Source organism: Scomber japonicus, chromosome 6, assembly GCF_027409825.1.
Source record: "Scomber japonicus isolate fScoJap1 chromosome 6, fScoJap1.pri, whole genome shotgun sequence".
Taxonomy (NCBI): Eukaryota; Metazoa; Chordata; class Actinopteri; order Scombriformes; family Scombridae; genus Scomber; species Scomber japonicus.
Genome location: NC_070583.1, coordinates 28,727,570 through 28,752,217, shown reverse-complemented (window position 1 = coordinate 28,752,217; position 24,648 = coordinate 28,727,570). Strand labels below are relative to the sequence as shown.

Genomic DNA, 24,648 nt, shown 5'->3' with positions numbered 1-24,648 from the left:
GACAATGCAGAGTCAGGGGGCTACAGCTGAACAGAGAATGGTTTGCTGACCTACAGTGGATGGTGATACGTCTGTACTGCTTTCATTTTCCCTGCTCTCATTGTCACTCTCGACCACGACCACAGTAATGAGCCAAACCTTTTTCTGAACACTAGGTTTTTGTCCACCATCCCCCTCATGCTATAGATTGACCTCTGACCCTGCAGCTGGCTGCTCCCTTCCTGTTTCCTGCTGGCTGTGATAAAGTAGCACAGCTAGCCAGCCAGCACCGCACTGCGCTAATACACCGCAGCACAGCCAGCAAGGGTCAACCTTACAGAATGAGAGTCTGTCTGGATTGGCAGAGTCACAAGTAGCTGTAATATCGTCATGCAGCTGTATTATCTTTGTTGCTTGAGGCTAAAAGAAGAGAAACGCAGATCAAACACATACTGAGCCTTAAAAATTCAACTACCAAAAGTTGTTTGCAAAACTGAAACTAAGCTAGAACAGGAACATGCTCTGAGACCAGTAAAAAAGAGAGAGCTAACCCCTCTGGACACAAGGGTCCTCTGGATTACATCTTTACTGGAGAATTTACGCAATTTTCTTGCAATAATACATTTTGCACACATCTGCTTTATGTCCTCGGAGGAAACATGGACACTCGCTTCCCATTCAGTCACATTTACACCCTGCCACACCTTGAGACCACCACTGCGATGCCTTAAAAACAAATGGACAGTTTAAAAAACTGCAGGCAGGAATGCTAGTAGATGAAACATCCACAATAAACTGATTGGATCAAGAAGTGAGTGACAGGACGTTTCCTATGGGTCACACCACACCTCTGACACTATATTCAAAGTGCTCATGTCTGGTCTGCATTGTGAAGCAAATTAAATCCACTCAGTTTAAAGAAGTCATTCAGTGTGAGGGATGACTGTTTAAAAAAGAACTGCAGGAGGTTACCACCACCTGCCCTTCTTAGTCTTTTTCATGTCTGGTAAATCACATTTAACTTGATTCTTAATATTTTACTATCAAGAAAGCAAGTGAGTGTGTTGCTGCTATGTGCATCTGTTTGGGAAAGGGTCCACTTCTTAAAGCCAAGAATACTATGTGTTTGGGACAATAAGTTTAATGCTGTGTTAAATGCTACAAAAAATATACACAGACATTAAAACTAAATCTGGTTGTAATGAGAAACACAGTGGACAGTGTGTGTGTAATTCTGGGTCTCCATTTTGCTCTAGTCATCACTTTACAAATTTAACTCTCCGGAACTGGCTTCACGCCAGATCTCCATCAGGAAACAGCCATGACAACACACACACACACATACAGACACACACCACACACACACACACAGACACACAACCCACACACTACACTTAAGCAGTGATCCAAACACACTTAACTGCTTCCTAACATAAACCCCTAAATAAAATAAAACAAAAAAAAGAAAAACTGCACCTGTGCAAAATCCAGACCATTTTAATTTAATCTCTCGTTCAAAACTCTTATCACTGTTGTCAATTAGACAGGCTTAAACTCGGATTATTGTGAAGGAGAAAAAAACGACGAAAAACAGTGCTGTTTTAGCTTAATCCTCTCAATACAGTTGAATGGCCATATCTTGGTGCATATCGGAGCTCATTTATCTCTGTGTGGATAAACAGCAAGCGCTTGTTATATCCTGCAGGGCAGAGAAACGAGTGGGTTGCATCATGCTAATCACCACAATCTAATAGTGTGAGGACTACATGAGTCGGCTGCTCACTGATACCGCAGAAACATAAATAACCAAGATGTTCTGCTATTTGTGTGTGTGTGTGCGTGTGTGTGTACACAGCCACAAGTTCTAAGTAAGGGCAAATGCAACTGAAGCAGAAACACCCGTAGTCTCTGAAGTGTGAACTGTTTCATCCGCCGCACTGAGAGCCAGTTGGCTGCTAGGCTAAAGGCTACCTTTAACTATACTTCCTCCTCCATCACAACCATCATGACTCCCCACTGTGGCAGAACACACAGAAAACACTTCTTCTTAATTCATCTCCATTTGTGCACAGACGAGCCAAACAGTCACACAGAGTTTGATTCATATACAAGAGTAAATGCTGAAGATAACAGCAGTGGTGTGAAGCAACAGTGTGGCTTTGATAAGCGTTGTGTTCAGTTATTACCTCCAACATGTTGTTTAGAAAATCCCTGTGGGGGTTTTGACAAAATTCAATCCTAAAAAACACATACAGCAGCTTTTACCACTCATCTACCTCAGGGCATAATCTTCAACCTTTTTCCAAAACAGGATTCACACAGAATGTAGCTGTGTGCTATTGAACTACACTACGACATGAAACTGTCCATTTGAAACGGCCAAATTTAGACAGCAACCCATGACTGTATTTTTCTGTCTTTAAAAAAAATGAGTGGGAGTATCTAAATCGTTAAACTAACATTATCCCAGCAGCTACTGAAAAAACAGGAATGAATGATATTCATGCAAACTTTCTCCTGTAATCAGAATGATCTCACATCATTGTTATGCACCACTGCATTTCCTGATGGCTTCATCCAATACTACAAACACAGACCTTTCCTGCCATATTATAGCTGTGGCGATAAGATGGGTTTTTAGATAGTCAAAGTAAAGAGCCGTGCTCTCAGAGACAGACCTTTGTTTCACATGGATGTCAGGTACATTTACAGAAAATAGGAAGTCATATTTTAGGATGGGGCTCTCTTCATGAACCAAAATAGAAATGGGTGCATATGACATTTGCAAATATCAGAGCTAGTGTACCGTACAATGACATGTTTCTCTGTGCACAAAGCCTTGTCTACACCACTCATCAACAACACAGAGACACTTTACTATAAACAGCTGCAGAATGAATTTCATGCTATGAACTTTATCCAGGTTTGAAAGCAATCGCATCAGCAACATGTGACCCCGGCAGCAAATATACAAAACACAATATAAAATAAACATTAAAACATAGTCATATTGAAAAACACAAATGTCCAGACAGCCAGGTGCTGTGATAAGACCTCTAACTGTTAAGTGAGAGCAGACAAACAGAACCAAGCACCTGTCCTGACCAACTAAAAGGAAGGCTGACTGCAAAGTGTCCACATTTCACCACTATGCTTCAGATAAAGATGCAAAGACAATCTCTTCAACACTTCACCGTCATGCAAAGTATATGTCACTAACAGGTGGAACGTTTCAAGAACATCTGGTTGTCATCATGAGTGAAACGTCCAAAATCCAGATCACCGTTGGCTCCTAAAAGGCACCTGCCACTGCAGCCTTTTTGCCTTGGATAAAGCTACGGAGCAGCTCTCATCTGCAACAGGTCAGCTGCAGGGAAGGCTGAATGACTAGAAGCTTGAGGAAGTTGTTCCTACCGACTATTGTAATAATATCACTAAAGCACGACTGGAATGTATTTTTCTATTGTTGCAAAGGATTAGAGGAATACGCTGTCAGTAAAGGAAGGTATGAATGATGGAGGCAAGTAAAAGAGGAGGAGCCAGTTAAGAGTAGGACTAAAATACATGCTGATTATATTTGCAGAGTCCCAACTAAAGATTATTTTCATTATCCGTTAGTCTGCCTAAGAATCCAAGGAGACATCTTTAAATGTCATGTTGTGTCTCACTAACAGTCAGCAAGGCAAAGATATTCAGTTCTACAATGATATAAAACCAAGAAAAGAAGCAAATATTCACAATTGAAGCTACAACCAGATTTTTTTATTTATTTGGAAGAATGACTATTTCTCTGTTAATAGACTAATCGATTAATTGACTGTTTCAACTGTATGTTCAGATGTTAATGTTGCTGCAAAGCCAAACTACAGAAAAACAGGCAATTTCTTTTACTTCACTCTTTCTGCTGGTTTAAACAGAGGAAGTGCATCACAGTGGGTTTTATTAATATCTACTTCAAATGAAGCTCTGACAAAATACCGAGAAATACCATCAAATATTACAAATTCACAGAAGTTCAGTACATTGTGGTGACTGCAATATGAAATGGTGAGTAAATCCTAAAATGTTTAACAGATGGCCAATTTGTTAATTAAGATGTTTTAAGGCACTTGAGACCACAAAAAAAAAAAATGAAATGACCAACAAAGTAAATGTTGATTTCACTTAGCTGTAGTGAAGAGTGCTTTATAAGCGCTTTAGAACAAAGCCGACAGCCGTAATGGCTTTTCACAGGCAAAGGATTAGGTGTGTAAAGATAAGATATGAGACACATGGCTATAAGAGATATAACTACCGTACTACACATTATATTTACACATTATTAGTCTCCAGGTCTGTCACTTTCTGCAGTGTAGGTTGTCCCACGGTGCAGTTGAATCATCCTGCAGCCTTTAAGCCCACCACTTCCTGTGACCAGCTGGACCTATCGACGGTGGTCAGGATGCAATGGCAGCTTAGCCCAGGAAGACGATCAAACAGATTCTCACAGAGAGGTCAAAGCAGTATCCGGTTAGATCCATGGAGGAGAGGGGGGGGGGTTAAAGGGCTTTTCTATGCACAAACTGATCAACTTTCTACTGTATTACTCTGCTTAGGGAGTGTGAGACGGATTAATAATAAACATACTGTATATGTTTCTGGCAATGAATACATGAATACATTGAATACAGACCCAGCAGCTCACTGGTCACTACAAATAATGCAAAAGTCAAGTTGGAATTGGACGCAAACTGCTCATATTTGTGCATATTTCACAAACCATGGCACGACTCTGACTACATTTTTTTTTTGCAAACTTATGAAGAATAAAAAAAGAAGCTGACTAAAAGCAACTAATTTTTGTTTTAAGGCCTTCGTCAACTCCCAGACCAGAAAATGTCTCAGCTCTGCTGTGTAAAGCAATAAGAGGAAGTGAGTGAAGCAAACAAGGAGGAAGTGCTCACTGCGCTGTTGTGTTGATTTTGACTGAATATGTGCTGTCAGTGTTAATAATTAAGTCTTGCTCACAGTAGCACACAGTCACTCAGACTTTCATCCTCATTCTTTGCTGCTGTGAACAAACATCAAACATTTTCTGTTTCTAACCTCTGTAACTATGCAAAAGCAGGTAAAAACACTAAATACATGGCGCCTCAGCTGCCACTTCAGTCAAACCTGGACTGAAAAGCAAGCGCACATTTACATGTAGTGCAACAAAACAACTGATCTACAGTGTGATAAAGTGTACGGCATGTGTAAGAATAAGTTCGAGAGGTGAGAAAATGTCATGCCTAAAGAAAGTGTTAAGTTACAGTAACTTACAGTATTTTGGACTAAAACTATTTTAAATATAGTGTACACTAATTACAGTAAGTCGCCATCCACAGCAGTACATTGCTTTACTGTCATGCCGGTAGTTTTCTCTGCTTCTCCCAAATCTACTGAAGTTGATACACTGACTATGGATAAGTACGTCAAACGACCCTGCTTCAAAATACGAACTATCCCTTTAAAGGCTGAATGGAAGAACACGGTGAAAGCAGCATTTTATAAAAGTATTCTCTCTACATTCAGGCAGTGAGCTTAGGATTCATCTTTATCCTTACAGTTTGACTTTTGAGTCCAAGCCTTGTGCTGAGCTCAGCTGCAGCCTAACCACATACTAGTCTTTCAAGCGGCTCAATGTCATTGGTCGATCCTATAGCATTCTTAAGTGGGCTGATACCCATTGGTTAGTGTCACTGCCACTGCCTTCTCCACACAGACAATAGCAGTCTTTGTGTGTTATGGCCGGCTACTGTTTGTGTGTGTGTGTGTTTCCTCTGCTTTAACCAGGAATTTCTTTTTGTACAGCCTCTTTGTGCAATTCAGTGATGATGAAATTGAATGGTTAAATGGTTAAAATGGTTAAAATGGTTAAACTGCATTATCAGCTCATGATAAATACATAGATTGCTAAAATAGAAGCTTCCTCTTCTTTCTGGTTGACTTTTTAGGGTTTTTCTGCCAGTGAGATTACCGTCATGTTAGCTGAGAAAGAACAATCTCACTGAGGAACTGAGCTGCGAGATGAGGATGTATCACTTAGGGACTGCGTGGATAAGGCTATTATCCAATTTTTCAAAACAAGACAGCAAGCTTAATATACGCTTTAAGTGGCAGCGTGTTTGCTTCAAGGAGAGTCTTCTCACATTAAGCCAAGGCTTCTTGGGTAAGCTTGTAGTGTGTTTGCTGTCCAATTTTGGAGAAAGCCAGTGACTGTCTAGCAGCAAAAAATATGTAAATGAATAATTTGCACGCTGCAATAATTTATGAAAACTGAAGTATGCAACATAAAACATTTACCTACCCTCTCGTCTCCTCTTTAACAGTATTCATGTTTCTTTATACAGTGATGTATCTGCCTACCTCCAGGTCACCTTTTCTTCACCTGACATTCATGTCAAACCAGAAAACTCTGAAACCAGTTTAACAGCCTGTCTGAAGGTTGTCTTTCTCTTAACTTAAGTCTGTTGGCATTTAAGATGTTTTCTTCCAAGCAAAGGCTTAAAGTCCGACTGAAACCACATTTGCAGTCAAAAATAATGTGTGTTTTTTAAAATATATTTACTCATTGGCATTAGCTAGCTAGCAGGATGCCCAAATGCCAGTATGGAAAGGAGACAAAGTAAACAAACTACTGTAGCTACCAGCCATGTACAAACAGTTTGAAAAGTGTTGACCGAAACTAGAACAGGTCTGAAGACACAAATGTTGGTACGTTAACGTGCTAAAAGTGCTGCAGTTGAGCAGCTAATTAGCCACCTAACCGGCTAAATGACGTTAGCGGTGTCCCGGCAAATGTTTGTTAGGTCGCTTATTGAACACATCCTTGACAAGAAACAAATGTGTGACAAGACGTGTGTTTCGTGTTTTTAAATTAGATAAGAAGGAGACTTTTGCAGCTTATTTGGGTTGTTGTGTCGCCAACTGCTGTCTGGCTCAGTGTGACCTTCTTCTCTGCCTACTATCAAATGCCATGTTACTGCTTTAGGCAAGATTTGATTTGTTGCATTAAAATAAATTCGCCAGCTATGTAGGCAGATAATAAAACTTTACCTCTCTGAATGAATGCAAAACTAGGAGGCAATTACAACGAAACCAAAAAATGTTAAAAATACATTTCTTATCCTCAATGGAGAACATAGGACGAGTGATTCACAGAGCAGATGTGAGCAGATGAAGCTCCACAAACACATCCAGAGATCCTCTATTCAGGTCATCTCCTGGTCATATTTGCCTGTGTGTTGAGCTCATCTTTATTTTAGCTGCTTGACCAACTTTGTGATGTCTACTCTATTCTCTCCTGACTGATCACAAGTCAATCTCTTCTGTTATAGATTTAGATGATTAAGACCTATTTTTATCATTTACTTAACACAAATGACACATCTGGCAATTAAATGGAAATATCTAGTGAACAATGAAATGACGCCATGAAAGACAGAAAAAGGGCTCTATCCTGTCTTCAGTATGTAGTTTCAATGTAGAGCATCAACTATCCATTCATGACCCATTTCTGGTCTGCGGGGATGAAGTGATTCACCTATTGAATCATAATGTTACATGCACCAAAGATGACAACTTTTTCCGTATACGTATATATGATAACATAAAGATGGAGATTTTAAGTGCAACATCCTTATAGTTCTCCAGTAGTAAATAGTAGAAAAGGTCAATATCAAGGAGATTTGCACAGACCTAGAAACACCCAACTATACATGAGGCTGTGAAAACTGCTTTCACTTTGATTTGTTAAAGATGTTCCTAAAAACTAAAAAAATAGAATATATAGAGAATCACAATTGGCGTGTGCATGAACTCAGTTTTAGGTCGTTGTTCTGCCAGCAACTACTCCCCTCAGGCAATGGTTTCTGTCCACCAATCCAGAAGCTCCCGAAGCTCCCGAAGACAGCAGCAACAGCAGTAAGACATAAAACCCACTCGTCTCGACAACAGTATGTGCTTTCAAAAACCGTCTGTAGGTCATCTTGCTCACTCTTGCTACAGGAGGTGCAACTACCCAACTGGCAGTTCTTGAGGAAGACCTTACTGGGATAATATTTATACTGTCACATCTTGAATGAACTAGAAACCTAATATAGGCAATTTCACCATTTTATTAAACACATTGGATATGATGCCTATGGTAACTATGGCAGCTATTGCCAACAGCATGCAGGGAATCAAAAAGGCATCTATAGTGATACAAGCAAGGAGGAAAGGAAAGCTCCATCCAGCAGTTAGTCTGCACCGCTGCAGTCCAGCTAACTACACTACTTTGTGTAACTTTGTGCTACTAAAAAGCTCCAGTATGCCATGAGGTCTCCAAAAAAATGCTTATTCTCATTGTTTATTTTTAACTATGTCTCATTAATGAATATATTATTTAATCCTACAGACTTCACACTTATGTGTTTGTTTTCAAAGCAACAGATGATTGAATGTAAAGCCCTGTTCAGACCAAAGTTAACGATGAGACGAGCTGAAACTTGCAACTACTTGCAAAGCACCAGTCTGCAAAACCTGCCAGTTTACACCAATGCAACGAGGCCAAACAACATTCTGTACTTCCGTTCTCACTGATGGATTTTCAGGCATTTTTTTGTAGCTGGCTCTAGTAGCATCTTAAAATATGAATGAGGACAGTGATAGTAAGTAACTTGCTACTTGCATCTTTAGTACTGATGAAACAGAAAACATGGGGAAAAAAAACAAGTGGGTCAAAGCTCTCTTTTCCTCAGTCCAAAACTGCAAGCTGATTGGCTGTTGATGGGTACGTGACATGCCTTACATTTTAAAACCAGCTACTTGGGACGTGACGAACTGAGTTGTATAGGCAACACCATCAGCTGGCTTCCGTTGAGCTAAGACGTGCCACACTTCACACTGCTGCAACATCGCCCTGCATCGCTCTAAAATAGTTCTGTGTAGTCTTGAATCTTTGGTCTGAACTGGGCTTAGAAGGGAATGCAAAGAGATAAGCAAGGAAGCGTTGTGTTACTTCAAGACAAAAAAAACAACAAGACTGCTACATGAAGGGGAAAACGTCTAAGTAGATGGTAGAGATAGAGAGGCACACAAAAACAGAGTGACAGGCAGGCAAGCAGCTGTAGATTAAGCGCCATTCTAACCACAGATGCTCACATGCTCAAACCACAACACCTCTCTCCTCTTGTTTTGATACAACTCGAGCTACAACCACCCTGGGGGTTGGGAATGGGTGCAATTGTTCACTCTGTGCTTGCGTAGTTAGAATTATTCAGAATGAACTACTGTCTGTACCACAATGACTTCACACCTCAAATTCACTTGTTTCAGGGAAGTTCATTTAAGAAAGCCAGCACAGTCGGCTCAGCAGTAAGAGAACAGAGAAACCAAATGGAGGCGGTTTCACACCTTCATATTAATGTTTGACTTGCTGCTGTATTTTTATTCACTTTTTCTCACCTGGGTTGAGAGTTCTCCTCGTACATGCGCTCTTTGCCTTCCTTAAACAAGCTGATGGTCTGCTTGGTTTTCTTGGTTAGGTTCTCCATGAAGACCCGGAAGTACTCATTGTCCCCCAGAGTCTCCATTTTGCCTTCATAGCGGGACAAAATGGTGCGCAGGTGCTGGTAGGTGTCTGGCAGCAGGTCCAGGATGTAAGGGGGGCTGTTCTTCAGGGCCAATTTGGGGTTTTGGCACAGACGCACCACCTGCAGAAAAGGGAGGATGTGAGGGGGAGAAAAGATACAGTTAGAGACGAGAAGTGGGTTTTGAGAAGGTACAAAAAAAAAAAAAAAGTGTTAGAAACAATGGTGTGAGGGAGGTTCAAGAAGAAAGACACAGGGAGAAAATCTGAGAACTTTCTAAAACGCCACTATGCAAACTCCACTTTCATTCTATAGATCAGTAAGGCATTATTTATATCACATAGACAGACTTGCGTAATATAGCTCCTTTCTGTATAAGTGCACTTATCTTTAGTGCAGAATATTGTCAATGGGCCCAGATAGAAGACAAGCAGAATGGAAAATGCCAACAAAGCTGAAGACAGACATAAAGGTCCTTAAAAGCCTTGTCAAAGAGTCAAGCTCGGAGCATTTGGAGTATGGCAAGTTGACACATTATATAATGAGGTACACTAAATATCAGCGATTTCACAACGGTCACATATATACTTTCGATTCTATCTACACATGAAAAGTGAATGTAGGACAGGACAAAGGCTTATCAGCTTTCTTCTGTGCACCGTTTGTCTTTTTATGAGGCTAATAGTCTCGATTTCTCACTTACGACACAGGCTTCTTGGAGACAAGCACAGGAACGCTGACAGCAGGATTTGTTTGCACCTGATTATGTGACTACCCTATCAATATCCATAGGACAGCAGTCTGGTTCTCAGCATGTTTAGAGAAGCTGTTCATATGTTTACACTTCCTCATTTTAATCAACACGTACTTAACCACCCATCTGTCTATAAAAATATAACACACAAATTCTCTCAGTTATGATCGCCTTGCAACTGCTGTGGCACCGACAAAGAACCATCTTTTCAAGAACAACATACCCTAAAAAAGTCTTTCAGTGGAATACCCTGGTAACTGAAAGGTTACTGCACATACGTAACCACATTGATTCTAGCAACCTCTGTTAAGTCATACCTACCCTTTCTCTTCCCCATGTTTCCTGTCTGCCTCTTAACTGCTCACTATCTAACTAAGCCAAATTTGCTAAAAAAAATAAAAGTTAAAAGATATGCCCCAGTAGCCTACTGGTTTAAAACCGCAACATCCATGGTTTGAATCCGGCTGCGGACCTTATTTGCATGTCCCTTTTCTCACCTGTCTCAATGCTCGGTCTCTGAGTCACTTCGTTGGCCATTACAAAAAGACTGGCAGAGAGCCTAAAACGCTCAGTGTGGACATGGTTGCTGCCATATTTACCACTGGATTCAAGTCTTAAATTTCTCGTATGATCACAGAGGTAGAACATTTGAGCCTGTGCTGATCCAGAGTTAGCCTGTCAGCTTCAACAGTGACCAAACAATTGCATATCAACAACAGGACATGGCTCATTCTTTTGTGGACCAAGCCAAATGATTGTCTACTAATGGTGTGAAATGTGTCAGGAATAGAATTACAAGAATGCCGACTTGAATTTCCTTGCCTCATCTTTTTGGAACTTATTGTTTTTCTTCGTGATGGGAAAATATGATTACTTAGCAGGGCTTCAATCAATCAGTTTATGATTGCGATAGGGCTGGAACCACATAGATTTATCAATTATTATTGATAACCTAACCTGTTTTTCCACTTAGTTTGGTGGTATGCTACAATAACAGCATGCTGACATTTATATTTGGCTGTATGCGCAATTGTATATGTTTCTATGCCAAAACAGACCTATTTGTTTAACCCTTATGAATAACATGCCAGCGGATTTGGCTTCATTTAGATAAAATCCATTAAAGAGGTCTCATGTATTATATTTTGCATTAGAAAATAAAGAAATATACCAATATATTTCCATTTATTTATTTGTTTGTTCTGACCAATATTATAGTTTAGAGTAAACCCTTACCTTCCATGTTTTAGATATCTGACATAAAGGAACAAATAAGCCATGCTTTATATACTGAGCATGTAACATATAAGTAATATCTGATCTCAGTTTGTAAATGGGCCACTCGGTTCAACATCACTGCGTCAAATGCCTTTCAAGGAAGAATGAGGTCACACTTGACCGGTAGGATATTTTAAGCAGTACCAATTTTTCAACATACAAAAATGGTTTTAGATTGTGAGCCTTTTTTGGGTTTTTGAACATTGAAGGTCAGCTTCCTATTGATACTGAGTGTCAGTCAGAGCATAGGTGTAACAGATAAAACTGTAAATGACCCTGAAGATTTCAACCAGTTTAACTTATTTCTGTCTCTAGTTGAGACAAGGAACTAAAAGATGCCTTAAACAACTTTTATATTGTATTATTCTATATGTACTGTAGCACACACAGTATAGCGCTCATACTTTTTGTTTTTTGTATCCTCTGGCTATGTTTTGATGATTTGTTTATTATTTCATACATGGATGAGGAGCATTTTTTCATTTAACTACAACTGAACTGAAAGCTAATATGCCTTCAGCAACATTACCAGCTCTGTGTCCTCGTAAGCTTTTGTAGGACTCCAAATGCAGAAGGTGTACTCTGGTTATATCTGAGACCAGACACAATTATTGCCAAGGTTAAGTCACTAACATTATCAACTAACACACAACACCTGTACCCATAACTCAGCTGAACATATGTGCAAGCATGCACACACAAAGTCACAAAACCGGAGGGCCGTCATACATGTACATCAATCACACCTACCATCTTGAAGTAAAATGTTGACTGCCTTCAAGCTAAACTGCATTTTACTCAACTTCTGCCCTATCATGTCTGCCTTGTTCTGCCCAGCTGATTCTACACCTGGCTGTTGCCTTTTTTACACATCAAGTTTAAGGCGTTTAAAGCTTAACCAGTCTGACGAAAAGTTGACCCTGGTTGAATTCTTGCAAGATCTCAGCTGTAAACAGACAAATAGTGCTTCCTTGTTTCTGCAGAGCTCAGAGACCGTTTCTGGAAAAAAAAAAACGGTCTAGCAAATTGAAGAGAAACAACTATTTGTTCACAGCCTGAACGTTTTCATATGATCCACAATTTCACAAAATGGATAATATTTTAACAAATATGTCTGATGACAAACTACATTGTGCAATTTAATTACCTATAAATCTTCCTGAAATTTTAAAAACTGCATGAGACCACTTTAAAAAGGTTCCACTGGAGTTGAGTTGGATGTCTACACACATGTTTGAGCCCAATTAAATGGGTTAAAGCGATGTGTCACACACGCATCAGTGTCTACCACACATCAGTGTCCACCATCTTACTGTACGTTGCTACACTTTTACACACACAAACAGTAACAGAACAAACAAACAACTAGAAATTAGATGACTTTTGACAATCACTTCCATACGAAATGAAAATGAAAATGGTGTGACGTTACTACTGGCACTTTCACATGGCAACATTTTCAAAGATAATGTCAGTGTGGTTGAAATGATGATCAAATTAGGTGAAGATATAGATCAATTTTATCCATCGCTAACTGTGGATGTGTGTCACTGAACTGTACCACATCGCAATATTGATACCACTGATATCAAAATAATCTTTGAGTAGCATATGACTTGATATCCACTGGTGTCTGTTTTAACTAGAAAACTAATCATAGCCAATGTCTGCCTGTATAACTGGTGGTGAAGATTTTCCATGTGCATCATCACGTTTGATTAATGAATAGCTAAATGGCTTGAAGCCTGCGGCAAAGTCACAGCTAAAACAGTACTGCAAGACTTAATGTTTAAACTTTTAATGCTTTAAACTTTAATTTCCGAGTTCAAACTTGATGTTGATGGCTAAATTAAGATAACATTTGCTCAGGGCATCACAAACATAGTGTGTAACTAAAACGCTTAAAAACACAAAGCTTTGACGATGAACGTTCCTCATCGTGAACACTGTCAGAGCAGGTAATGTAGGCTGTGGGTTGATAAAATTTAACTTGGTTCTGTGCAGGAGGAGGTACGGTATATGCTGGGCTGTGGTTTTCCTTTAGACAGCCCCAAACAATATTTCCGCTGCTATTTTAAACAATCTGGTGGAGTAAAAATACTTTTGGTCTTATACCCTTTACTACAAGGTAAGACGCACTTTTTTTCACCTCACTGGAGCTGGCCCACTGTTTTACTCAATCAGGTCATACTGTCAATTATTCTCATGCTGTGAACTGTAAAGCTAACCTGACTCTGCAGGTGGTTTAAGTGGAGTATGGTCATCTTTCATCACACTCAGGTAAAAAAAAACCCAAATAACAGAAAGATAGATTCTGCAGTATTGCTTCTGTTGTCTTATTTGTGTAAGGTACAGCACCTCATTAAGCGTGAATAAAAGTCTAACCAGGCAACCTACCACAGATGCAAAAGAAACTAAATAGGCTGGAATGTGGTTTCTTAATAATAGCTTTTTTTATAAGAAGTCAGTCTCTTAACATCAGCGCTCTAAACTAAGGCCTCAAAGAGGAAGAGCAGACACAAAAGAGTGTCTTGTCTTCCTATTCTCTCTAATATTGCTGTGTGAATCTCACAGGAAACTGGGGGTCAAACTGCTACAGACTTTTTCCGAGAAGTGAAGCTGTGAAATTAGTCTCCCCTGTGAAAGAGCATAATTGGCCTAGTTAAATAGGCACATTTCCTTTTTTTTAATCAATGCTTTGTTACAGTTTCCAAGGGGCTTGCCCTCTGACAGACAGATGACTGTAGACATTTCAACAACAATGTACAGGAGGGTCTGTTTCTCTGCTGCCTGCCTCTGTTAGAAAATTCAATCCCCTGAGCATATTTCTATTTAATGTCATATTTGTTTATATTCAGGATACATTTAAACATAGTCAGACTAACCAGATATGGTGTGACAACTAGTAAGAAAAGAAGAGAAGAGTGGCACAGCAGTGGTAAATAGATAGATGTTGATGTTAGTTGGGGTTTTAAAAAGTCTTTTAAAGTAATGAGCAGTAGCCTGGCACAAAAGGTGCAAAACATCATACACAGGGTTAGCAAATTCGTGCTATCGTCGGCTAACTATGTTTTCACCCAGCTGACTAGCTAATGTTAGCAGCGCTTGAACTGCAGCAGGGCGAAGATTAGCCAGCTTATCGCTAGTTAGCTGCTGGTGGCTAGCAGTCGCCATAGCTACCGTTGTTACGATTTAACTGGTGGCCGTGTTAACTGGTGACTTTCATGTAGAAATGACTTTATAGTTTGATCATTTTAAGCTGTGTTTTAATATCTAAGCATCTAACCATCTATGTAAGTTCAATTGTGTTCAGAATACTCATTTACCTCTCGTAACGTATCCTAAAATGTGAGAAAGTCACCAGTTAACACGGTCACCAGATAAACCGTAACACCGTTCACTGGTTCATCACCAACCTTGTCCATCAGCTTCCAGCATTTCTCTACCGTCTTTTTGTCCACGGCCCCGGGCTGGTGATGGGAGTGGAGGTGGTGGTGGTGCGGCTGGAAGGCATCCTTCATCATGCCGATGAGCCCCCCGCCTTTCTTCAGGTTCCCTGCCATGTTCAGGGCTCGGCTAGGGGTCGGCCACACCGGCAGACAGGCGAGGAAAAGGGGGCCGGGGGGTCAGGGGCGCACCGAGCCGCCTCCTGGGAGTTAGCTGGACCGGGAGATGATGGTGGTGATGATCCGGCACCCCCCGGCGAGGACAGCGCCCGAGTGGCGGATCCGAGCCAGGGTCCGACGGTGGTGAGGGGGGGAAGGGAATAGGAGAGGGGGGGTAGAGGAAGGGAAGGGAAGGGATGGATGACTATCGGATAAAAGCTCCCATCAGTTAACCTACGATAAATGTCCCGATTGTGGCTAAAATAAGCCCCTCACTCACAGCCTGTGCAAGCCGCTCCGTGCTGCAGCTAGCCGGGCTACTCTCTGCAGGGAGCCGTGCAGCAGAGCACCAGACCTGCCTCTGCTCGTCCCCTCAGCTGGAGGACAATGGCACCGTTTTCTTTGCCTTGTGGACCCGAAGAGTGTGTGTGTCCTCTTCTCTTCTCTTGATGTTGTTCCCCCTTTTTTTCTTTCTTGTCAGCAGCAGCAGCAGCTTTTTTCTCGCCTGTGCTGTGTTGTCTTGACGGGAAGTTCAGTGGCTGTGTGACAGTGTCAGCCTTCCTCTGCGGGCTTGCGAGGCTGACGACAGAACACACACACACACATACACAAGCACACGCACACGCACACACAGGGGAGAGAGGAGAGGAAGTTGCGCTTTAAAACTGCGAAAGCTTATCTCACACACACACTAGAACAAGGGGTGAATAAATAATTGTGGGAATTAAACATTGCCCAGTATTTTTCTGTCCCCCCTCCCCACCCGTGACGTGTATGTGCGGCCCTATCCTTTCCTGTACGTCCCCTTCCGCCCCCCCCGACCCAACAAACCCAAACTCCACGCCTTCCCCATGCGCGTTCACAAGTCATGAATGTAGTCGGCGGGCACGCGCATGTGCCTGTAAAGCATTCATAAAACGCTAAAGGGATGCTGAATGCAGCCCTGAATTCACCCCTGACTACAAAGGACGCTTTGACATGTCTCACTAAAAGTAAGGATCCAATTACATGACCTGTGTGCATGAGCTAAGAGGGCAACAGCGCCCCAGTCATGTTGTGATTGGCTGTTATTGAAGTCAATCAACTATCAATCAAGCTGGACAGTTAGAGCCATGGCAACTCACTCAGCAACCAGTGCCCCAGCAGCAACAAAGACTCATCCCTATATGTAGTTAGACTGGCCCCACTGTGTGTGTGTGTGTGTGTGTGTGTGTGTGTGTGTGTGTGATTAAATGCTCAAAGGACTGAGAAGGCAGCAGAACAGCAAGCAAGTATGCCTCCAAAGAAAAAAACTAAAAAGACCACAAAGAAGAATCCAGAAAAAAGTAACTTTTCTTATGAGATGTTTCTGACAGATTTGACACTTGTTTATTTATTGGTTCATGCATTTTCCTACACTTCTATCCTCTTTTTGTAGGTGAAAATGAGTTGGAAGCAAAGTATAGGCACAGTATTCTGGATGCTGCCATTCTGCAGGATCACATTGGTAAGCAGAAATTTTAAATTCTTCTATGTATTGTAGGTTATGATTTAATTCATGAAGGTGCCAGATTATCAAGGCATTAGTCACCGACCAAAGTCATTACATCCAGGGCAAAACTATTGTGTATTAAATTTAAAAAATGAACAATCTATTCAGATGTAAAGAGCACAAATCATTTAGTTTATTACAGTAAATGTCAAGAATACTGAAAAATATTTCCTTCATAACATTACACTTTCTTGGAACTGGTAAATATCTTCTTAATGGTTGTTTAGGTCGAACAATGGTACAAAAGTAAAGGATATTCAATATATGAATGCTATCAAAAAAAAAGAGAATAAGCAATACCATACACAAATAATAGCTAATTCAAGGTTGTTGATTAATTTTCTATACATTATTAATCAGCTTCATGTCCTTATTGTTATCCACATGACTTGTGTCTTCCCACCAGCAAATCAGTACATTTATTTAATTTTGTACTAGGCTTACTGGCTCTCCATTTTGTTAGACCATACACTGAGACCACCACAATTCAAAAGAGAAATGTTCTGCATTGATAATATACTAACTTTATCTGAAGGGTGTATTGTATCTTAATTTCCATATTAAGATTTTACTCTCAAACAATACCATATGGTCATTTGATATGATGCATGGCTACAATTGAAAGCACACAGCAGCATATGAAGTAGTTAGCTAAACCATCTGGTACACCTACTACAGTGAATTATAAATTACATGTTAAAGCATAATTTAATTTTGACTATGAAACGAACAGTTCTTAGGAAATGGTGTTTTACAAAGGTTTGTCTCCACTTCTGCTTGATTATATGATCTGAATACCTTTTCCACCTCTGGTATGTCCACTCATGCATGTGTGTTTGTGTGATTAAATCAGCCTTACAGAGAGAGTCAGTAATAAAGACCCAGTCTGACAGGATTGACCTGAGGAGACGCATGAGAGACGCGGAGCAGAAGCTGCAGCACGAGAGACAAGACCATAGGGACGTCAACTGTGGTACGGTACAGAGAGGGCATGAATCAACAATTAGGCTCTGTTTTAATAAGCAGAGATAAAGCGTGGATCCCCATAGGAGAGAGGACAAGGGGCATGTTTGCCAAGGTTAGGGTAATTTTTGAAGAACAAAAAGTCTAATTAGCTGGGTGCCTAAGCTGATTGCTGCATTAGCCTTGCAAAGTGAACCAGCAATGAAGGCTAAGTCTAATATTGTTGATGTAAATGTTGTTGTAGACCTCAGTCGCCAGTACAAAACCATGCAGGTGGAGCTAACCAGCAAGGTAGAGAGGCTGGAGAAGGAGGTCAGCAAGCTAAAGGAACAACTTGGTATGAATACATCTAATTACAAAGCCTGTTCTTAAATGAATAAAGACATAGGAGTGATGGTGTGTGTATTTTTCTGCCTAGCCTTGTGTCAGGAGGAACTGAGGAAAGAGAGAAGACAGCATGAGCAATTGGAAAAGGACAAGGATGCCACTGTAGCTGATCTCCAACATAAATTGGACAACATGGACGCAGACTATGAGAAGATCCTGCATGTGAGCTGCAGCACTAGACATGTCTTTTTTAGTACTTCTACTACAAGTTGCCAGACATCTTCACATGCTGATAGAGGCTTTAAAGGATGGGTTCACAATTTTTCAAGTGTGTCTTAAAACAACAAGCAGGTGCCCATATGAACACTAAAAGAGGTTTTCCTCCCTCTAATCATTCCTCTTGTTCTGACTATTATAAGATCCCCTTTAAATGCACTTTTAATGTAAGTGATGAAGGCTGAAATCTGTAGTCTTCCTTTGGTGCAAAAATTAAAGTTTATTTTAAGCTAATATGAATTTAGTCAAATAAATAGATATCTTTCAATATTAGTCTTTTTAGTGCCAAAGTGGCTCAATAGGGAAATCCTGTCTGAGGACACACAAAGAGAGAATTTTATGCTAAACAGACTATAAATGTGGTAGATATCCACTTGATATGACTAACACAGACCTTGAAGCCTCATATTAGCTTCAGCTAAACTTTTAAATGCATTTTGCGAAAATGATTGTGTCGACAGTGAGGATTTTGGCCCCCTATGACTTACATTAAAAGTGCATTTAAAGGGGATCTGAACAGGAGGGATGATTATAGCGAGGAAAACCTCTTTTAGTGTTCATATGGGCACCTGACTGTTTTAATACTGTCTACAGTCATCTTTTGTTCTCTTTTTTTCAACCCGAGTCACCTTTGTCCAATAAATCTATATGTTAATATAACATTATACTCATAGCCATCACTTTGGCAATAACAGACAGCACTATGCTGGAAACACCTTCACAGTGGAGTCTAGTAATGCTGAGGAAAGCCTCGGCTAAACTGTCAAAATCAGGTGGGCTGAGTCTGTACTCCTGTAATCTGAAGTGATTGTCTGGCATTGCAGAGCTACAGATCAACCTGCAAGTTGACCTGCATCCATACTACTGCTCTGTTTTCATCGATTTGTAGGCAGTTAGATTGACAGCACAACTAAAAAATCAATAAAATGAGAAATTATTTTGATCCTCAAAAATGAAGCACAGGAAAGTCTTTTGTTTTGAATTAAGTAGTTTCAGGTTCCCAATTTCTCTGACCTGTTGTAAAAGTGTTTCAAGCAGAGCACACACGTCCACTATGATGACGTATGTTATACTAACCTACAGGTGAATTGCTTCAAACCAGGACAATTAGAGTTGGAAATTTCCCAGAATTCCTCCTTAAAGGGTCTATATGTAAGAATCAGAAATTCCCTGTCATTGGTGACACCGGTGGCAGTTAAGTGAACTTCAGTCAGCATCCTGTTGCTTGCACTTGCTGATTGAGTGAGCAGTGGCAATACTAGTAGGTCCTTCATATAGAAATCAGTCAACAGGCTGTTACAGACAGCCGAGGAAGTTGGGGAGGGTCTCACTTTTAAAGTTCTGCTAAAATCCATTCACAAAATCTATTCACTCATTGGCAATACAATTCTTACATATACAAGTAGGACTTTTAAGACGAAGGTGAGGTGAAGAAAGGGAACAGGATTGACCGTTTACAGGTATAGCCCAATTGGATAAGTACAGACAGTGAGTGCATGCAAATTTTCAGTGCTCAAATCTTCAAAGATAAGTGATGAAGCCCACAGCCAAGTTAGAAGGCATAGTCTATGATTATAGAGCTCATATTTTAATATGTAATTATCATTATTTCTCTCTTTCCCAGTATGACATACAAAATCTAATTATGTGCCCTCTCCATCAGCTCTCCCCTGAAACTCATGGGAGTTTAAGGGGAGCAATATCCATTTAAGCAACGTTGATATATTATTTGAAATTTCAGCTTGCCTCTCAAGTCTCATTTCTGCTAATATCTTTTGTAGGATACTCTTGACAGCCTGACCTCGCAGCTGTCTGTAGCCCGACAGGGATGGGAGGACAAGAGCACAACCCTTCATCAAAATTACAAGGAACTGCTCTCTGAATTTGGCCTGAATGCGCTGGATATCTAAACGACGGGCTCCTTACAAATGAAGGCCAGTGCTCCTCTCAGTGAGACACATTTGTTTGATGTTGCATCAACACTTCATTCTATTTGAACTCATGTTGCATCTGTGTTTGGTCCAATTGAAAGTGACACCAACGACACTATCAATTTGCATCTTACACTTGAGCACACTGATAGATGTTGTTATAATATTTTTCCATCAGGGAACAAAATAGACTCTGTAATCTCTGCATGTATCCAGTTGTTCACTGTGAAATTTCTGTAATGTTGTGTAATGCCCACTAGATGTAGCAATGACTGTTTATGCTCTGAGATGTCGGCCTGAATATCCTAGATACCCAGAAGTTATTAGTGTTCCACTGTGTACACAGTTTAATATATGTATAAATACTTTGTTCTTTATAACACAATATGTTTGTAACTTGAATAAAACTGTGAGAAATGCACCAACGGGAATGAAATGAATGATATTGTTGGGAATTTAAAGAGTGTTAAGGCTTTTATGAGTTGCAGCTGGTATGTATTTTAGCAAAAATACCAACATAGAGACTATTTTCTAAGATTACTTAGAAAATTGCTTTGGTGAATCAGTGGAGAGGATGCCAAATTAGGTACTGTAAAAGGCAATAGAAGGTGAAACTGGCTACAAATTGGGGTTTTCATTCAGCCATGACAAAAACAAAAATCACGAGAAAGGGAAATCTAAGACGTAAACAAAAAGTACTGCACCGTATGAAGTAGACTAACAATAGACAATTACAAGAGAAAGGCAAAATAACAGTTAATGATGCAGGAAATATGATTTAGCTGCCCGGCATCGATAAAAACCCAACTTCCCCCTGTGGGGAGGCAGATAAACAGATTTTACTTCCAAGGCTGTCATTTGTGGGTCTTTTTCATGGCCCGGTGCATTTTTTTTTAGCCTTTCATCTGTGAGGTAATGAATCATTTACTTAGGGATTAAGATAATTCTGTGCTCTAATGACCAAATTAACACGGGAACTCAAGGGGTCTTTATCTGAAAACCAATATTTTCTCCTCAAACCACAAGGATTTTTAGCTTTCAGAGGGTGTTTATGTTTGTTTAGAGTTTAATGGGGTTGATTGCAGCCATCCCAGTACTGAAAATGAGATAAGCCTTGTACATCTGTTTGTGGGGGAACAAAAATTAGCAGTATACTTCATAATAATATTCACCTTCATGGCAATATTACAATATACATGAGGTGCATACCTTATTTCTACAGGGTTAGGGTTATTATCTTTTTTGATTGCTTATACAAGCAATCAAAAAAGATAATACAAAGACAGATGTGTATATTATGTACATGATGAATGATTCTAATTTAAACCCAGCTAATGTTTATCTTCTGCCGTCGAAGCATTTTCTCCCAGATAGATGATGCTCTGTAAGAAAAAGTTAAGTCATTATGGATAGTGACTGATGTGCAGTTCAGTCTCTGGAAGGTCAACAGGGACTTTCAGTACCAGCACTCAACACAAATGACTTCTGACTGTTTTATGTGTCAAAAAAGAAATTGAAAGAACTCGGTGTCTTTGTTGCACTGGGTGAAAAAAAAGCTTTTATTAGTAGGTGACTTATTTCCACATTAAAAAACTGGCTGCTTTAATTTTCCTCGTGAATACCTAACAAAGAGCGCTGGCTGCTACTCTTCCTCTGGAATTTGACTTGTCTGTCTACTCAGTCTGCTGCTTTCTGGGTAATAATGCAACGAGATGGCCTCCAGCTGATGAATCAAGATGCCCACACTGTGATTTCCCATGGAGGCAGGTGCATGAGAAGAGGGAGAAAGCACATTCAAATACACCCACGCATGCACACTCTAACCTACCCACGCACACACACACGCACACACACATGCACACACACACAACTACGTAATCAATGCTTCCCCATCTGCTAAGCCATCGATCAAGGAAGGAATGAATAGTGAGGGAACGAAACACAAAGTAAATGAAGCTCCATTTTATTTCTCTGAAAGACAAACAATGTCAAGATGTTTTGGTCAATATGTTCAACAACTGTCAGTGAACAAAAAAGCTGTATAACAGCCTTGACAGCATCTCACCTTGAAGAGAATTCTTGCACTCTGAATACCTTTTCTTTGAGCACACAAACAACAACAACAAGCCTTTTCCAATGAATTGCCAACAAATCAATAGGAAAGCTCTCACTTAAAAATGTGCACCTGTCCACTACGTATTAGTTAGCTTCCACTGATTGACCGCTCTGTCTTTAAATTGGTACCCTTTGACCCAACGCTCGTTAGTGGCTATATACATACACACGGTTAACCTTTGGAAATCTGCTGTCGGAGTAAAGGAAGCAGTTGTTGGACAAATGGAAGCAATCTCAGTAGATATGACATGAACAGATGTAACAATTGCCATTTGAAAGCAGTAAAATCATACTGAATGTAGAGTTACAGACCATTTTTCAAACTTACAATATTCTATATGTTTCTAAATAGGATTATTTGGGGGCCTTGAACTGGATGCAGCGCTAAAAAAAATGTTTATGTGACGAAATGCCGCTCAACCTACTCGCCACCCCCAGTAATTCATAAATCCTTGGAGAATAACTATCAACACATGGAAACTGGTAATGTTATGTGCTACAACTGGGTAAGCTTGAGGAGTGGAGTAGATTTTCACACACCTCTACAGGCACTCAATGCTCATCATGGGCTCCATAAATCCAAACAGCAGCTTGGCAGTGGTGGGTAGGGATGCACTTAATTTATGGACCTGGAGCACCAGAGGCAGAAGGAGAAGCATGAGCATGATGAAATAAACTTGACACAGCAGTGACATGCAGGTGGCAGCGGATGTTTATGCGTGCGTGTCACTCTAGCAAGAGTTATGTGGGTGCGTGCATGTGTGTGTGGATATGCACTGTAACATGCAGGTGGTGGCACACTGAAAAACTTGTCATCTCTGATGCTACAAGCAGGAAGATAATGTGACAGGCACTCAGAGTGGAGAGGAGAGGAGAGGAGAGGAAAGAGAGAGAGAGAGAGAGAGGAAGTCTGAATTAAACTGTAAATCAGATCCAGACTGTTGTGTGGTGTGGTGCTCAGTCACAATCCTGAGAGAGAAATATCCACTGAAAATCACAGTGATAGATGGACTATGGGTGAGTGGATGCGTAGGCTACATAGCACATGAGTGAGTTGTTAAACTCATTAGCCTCTGTTAATATTTTGCACCCACACAAATTCTCAGCTGTTCAACTGATTCACGAGTGTGCAGACTTTAATGTAGTCACGGGAGAGAAACGAGAGGTAGATGCATCAGGTCCTTCTGGTTCGTTCGACAATTGTAGCTAGAAATCCATAAATCCTCATTCTTCTTCTCTGCATGTGTATACGTCACTACAGAACAGGTGCACTGTCTGAATTTTTTCCCCAGTCGAATAATAAAACATGAAAAACAAAGTGCACAGTCTATTTAGCATGACAGATGTAAACTGCTCAGAAGGTCAAATGTAGGCCTATCGGAGTAAAGAAGAGACAGAACCAGAACCCCAAGAAATGGAAGTTGTTTTAAGAAATGTATTTATAATGGAATAAAAATGTCAACATAAGAAAATAAAGCATATAAAATATAGCAGCCAAACCCTGCCATCTTCTCTCAGTGGTCTCCCAGCGAAGGTTGCCCAGTGTTTCAGAGGGATTTGTATTAATTCTTACTCTACTGCTCTTCATGCCTTCAAGGTAATTGGCAATCTCATTCCAACTACGCTTGATTTAGCACCCCTGTAAATGTTTTTAGTGTTTAAGAAGTTAGCATCGGGTGCAGCAGGAGGCTTCCTACTCTCATGAGTTTCTTAGTGGCATTCAGCAAATGGATAAAAACTTCTTTTATAAAACTGGTAATGAAATGTGGGTCTTTTTTGCTATTTGTTTGGCAATTTCCCTTTAACAGGTTATTTTTTTTATAAAGAAATATAGAAAGTTTACATCAAATGTGAACAGGTTTGTATTTACCGCTCTGCACACAATCTGTGAGCATGTACACATGTACTGTGTGTGTCTGAACTGCATGAGATGACCATAATAACCACATATAACGTATGTAGGTCTGTATCCTCTGTTCTATTAACATAATCAACTTCAAACGATTGTTACTGCTGGAATAAAAAACCCACTTTGGACCATTAAAGTTGATCAAACTATATTGACACACTTTCTATGGGACTATAATTGTTAATTACTTGAGGTTTAGATGCATTGGCACTCTCGGCTCAGCAGATTTTAACAAAATAATGATAACTCTGCCATTCCCATTGATTTCTATGGGGTGCTGAATCAAGCAGATTCAGTGGTGTTTAAAACACTGATGTGTGTCTTCTGGGGGTTGAGACGCACTGCAGACCTGAGTCGAAATACCATTTTGAAGTCCTGAAAATTCTT

At 40.2% G+C, this 24,648-nt stretch overlaps 2 protein-coding genes across 2 annotated transcripts in view; one reads left to right on the top strand and one right to left on the bottom strand.

The window, feature by feature from the left end:
- Nucleotides 1-15,781, bottom strand: part of cbl (Cbl proto-oncogene, E3 ubiquitin protein ligase) — a 37,274-nt gene extending 21,493 nt beyond the window's left edge. The window contains exons 1-2 of the mRNA XM_053320762.1: nt 15,021-15,781; nt 9,448-9,695 (exon numbers count right to left, since the gene is read on the bottom strand). Of these exons, the coding sequence (XP_053176737.1) occupies nt 9,448-9,695; nt 15,021-15,167 (395 nt within the window). The 5' untranslated portion in view covers nt 15,168-15,781. The remainder of the gene's footprint in view (nt 1-9,447; nt 9,696-15,020) is intronic.
- A 633-nt stretch (nt 15,782-16,414) lies between these two features.
- Nucleotides 16,415-20,411, top strand: ccdc153 (coiled-coil domain containing 153). The gene is made up of 6 exons (XM_053321206.1): nt 16,415-16,534; nt 16,627-16,695; nt 17,594-17,713; nt 17,948-18,040; nt 18,122-18,252; nt 20,088-20,411. The coding sequence occupies exons 1-6, from the start codon at nt 16,483-16,485 to the stop codon at nt 20,214-20,216; spliced, it is 594 nt and encodes a 197-aa protein (XP_053177181.1). The 5' UTR covers nt 16,415-16,482; the 3' UTR covers nt 20,217-20,411.
- Nucleotides 20,412-24,648: the final 4,237 nt, after the last annotated feature.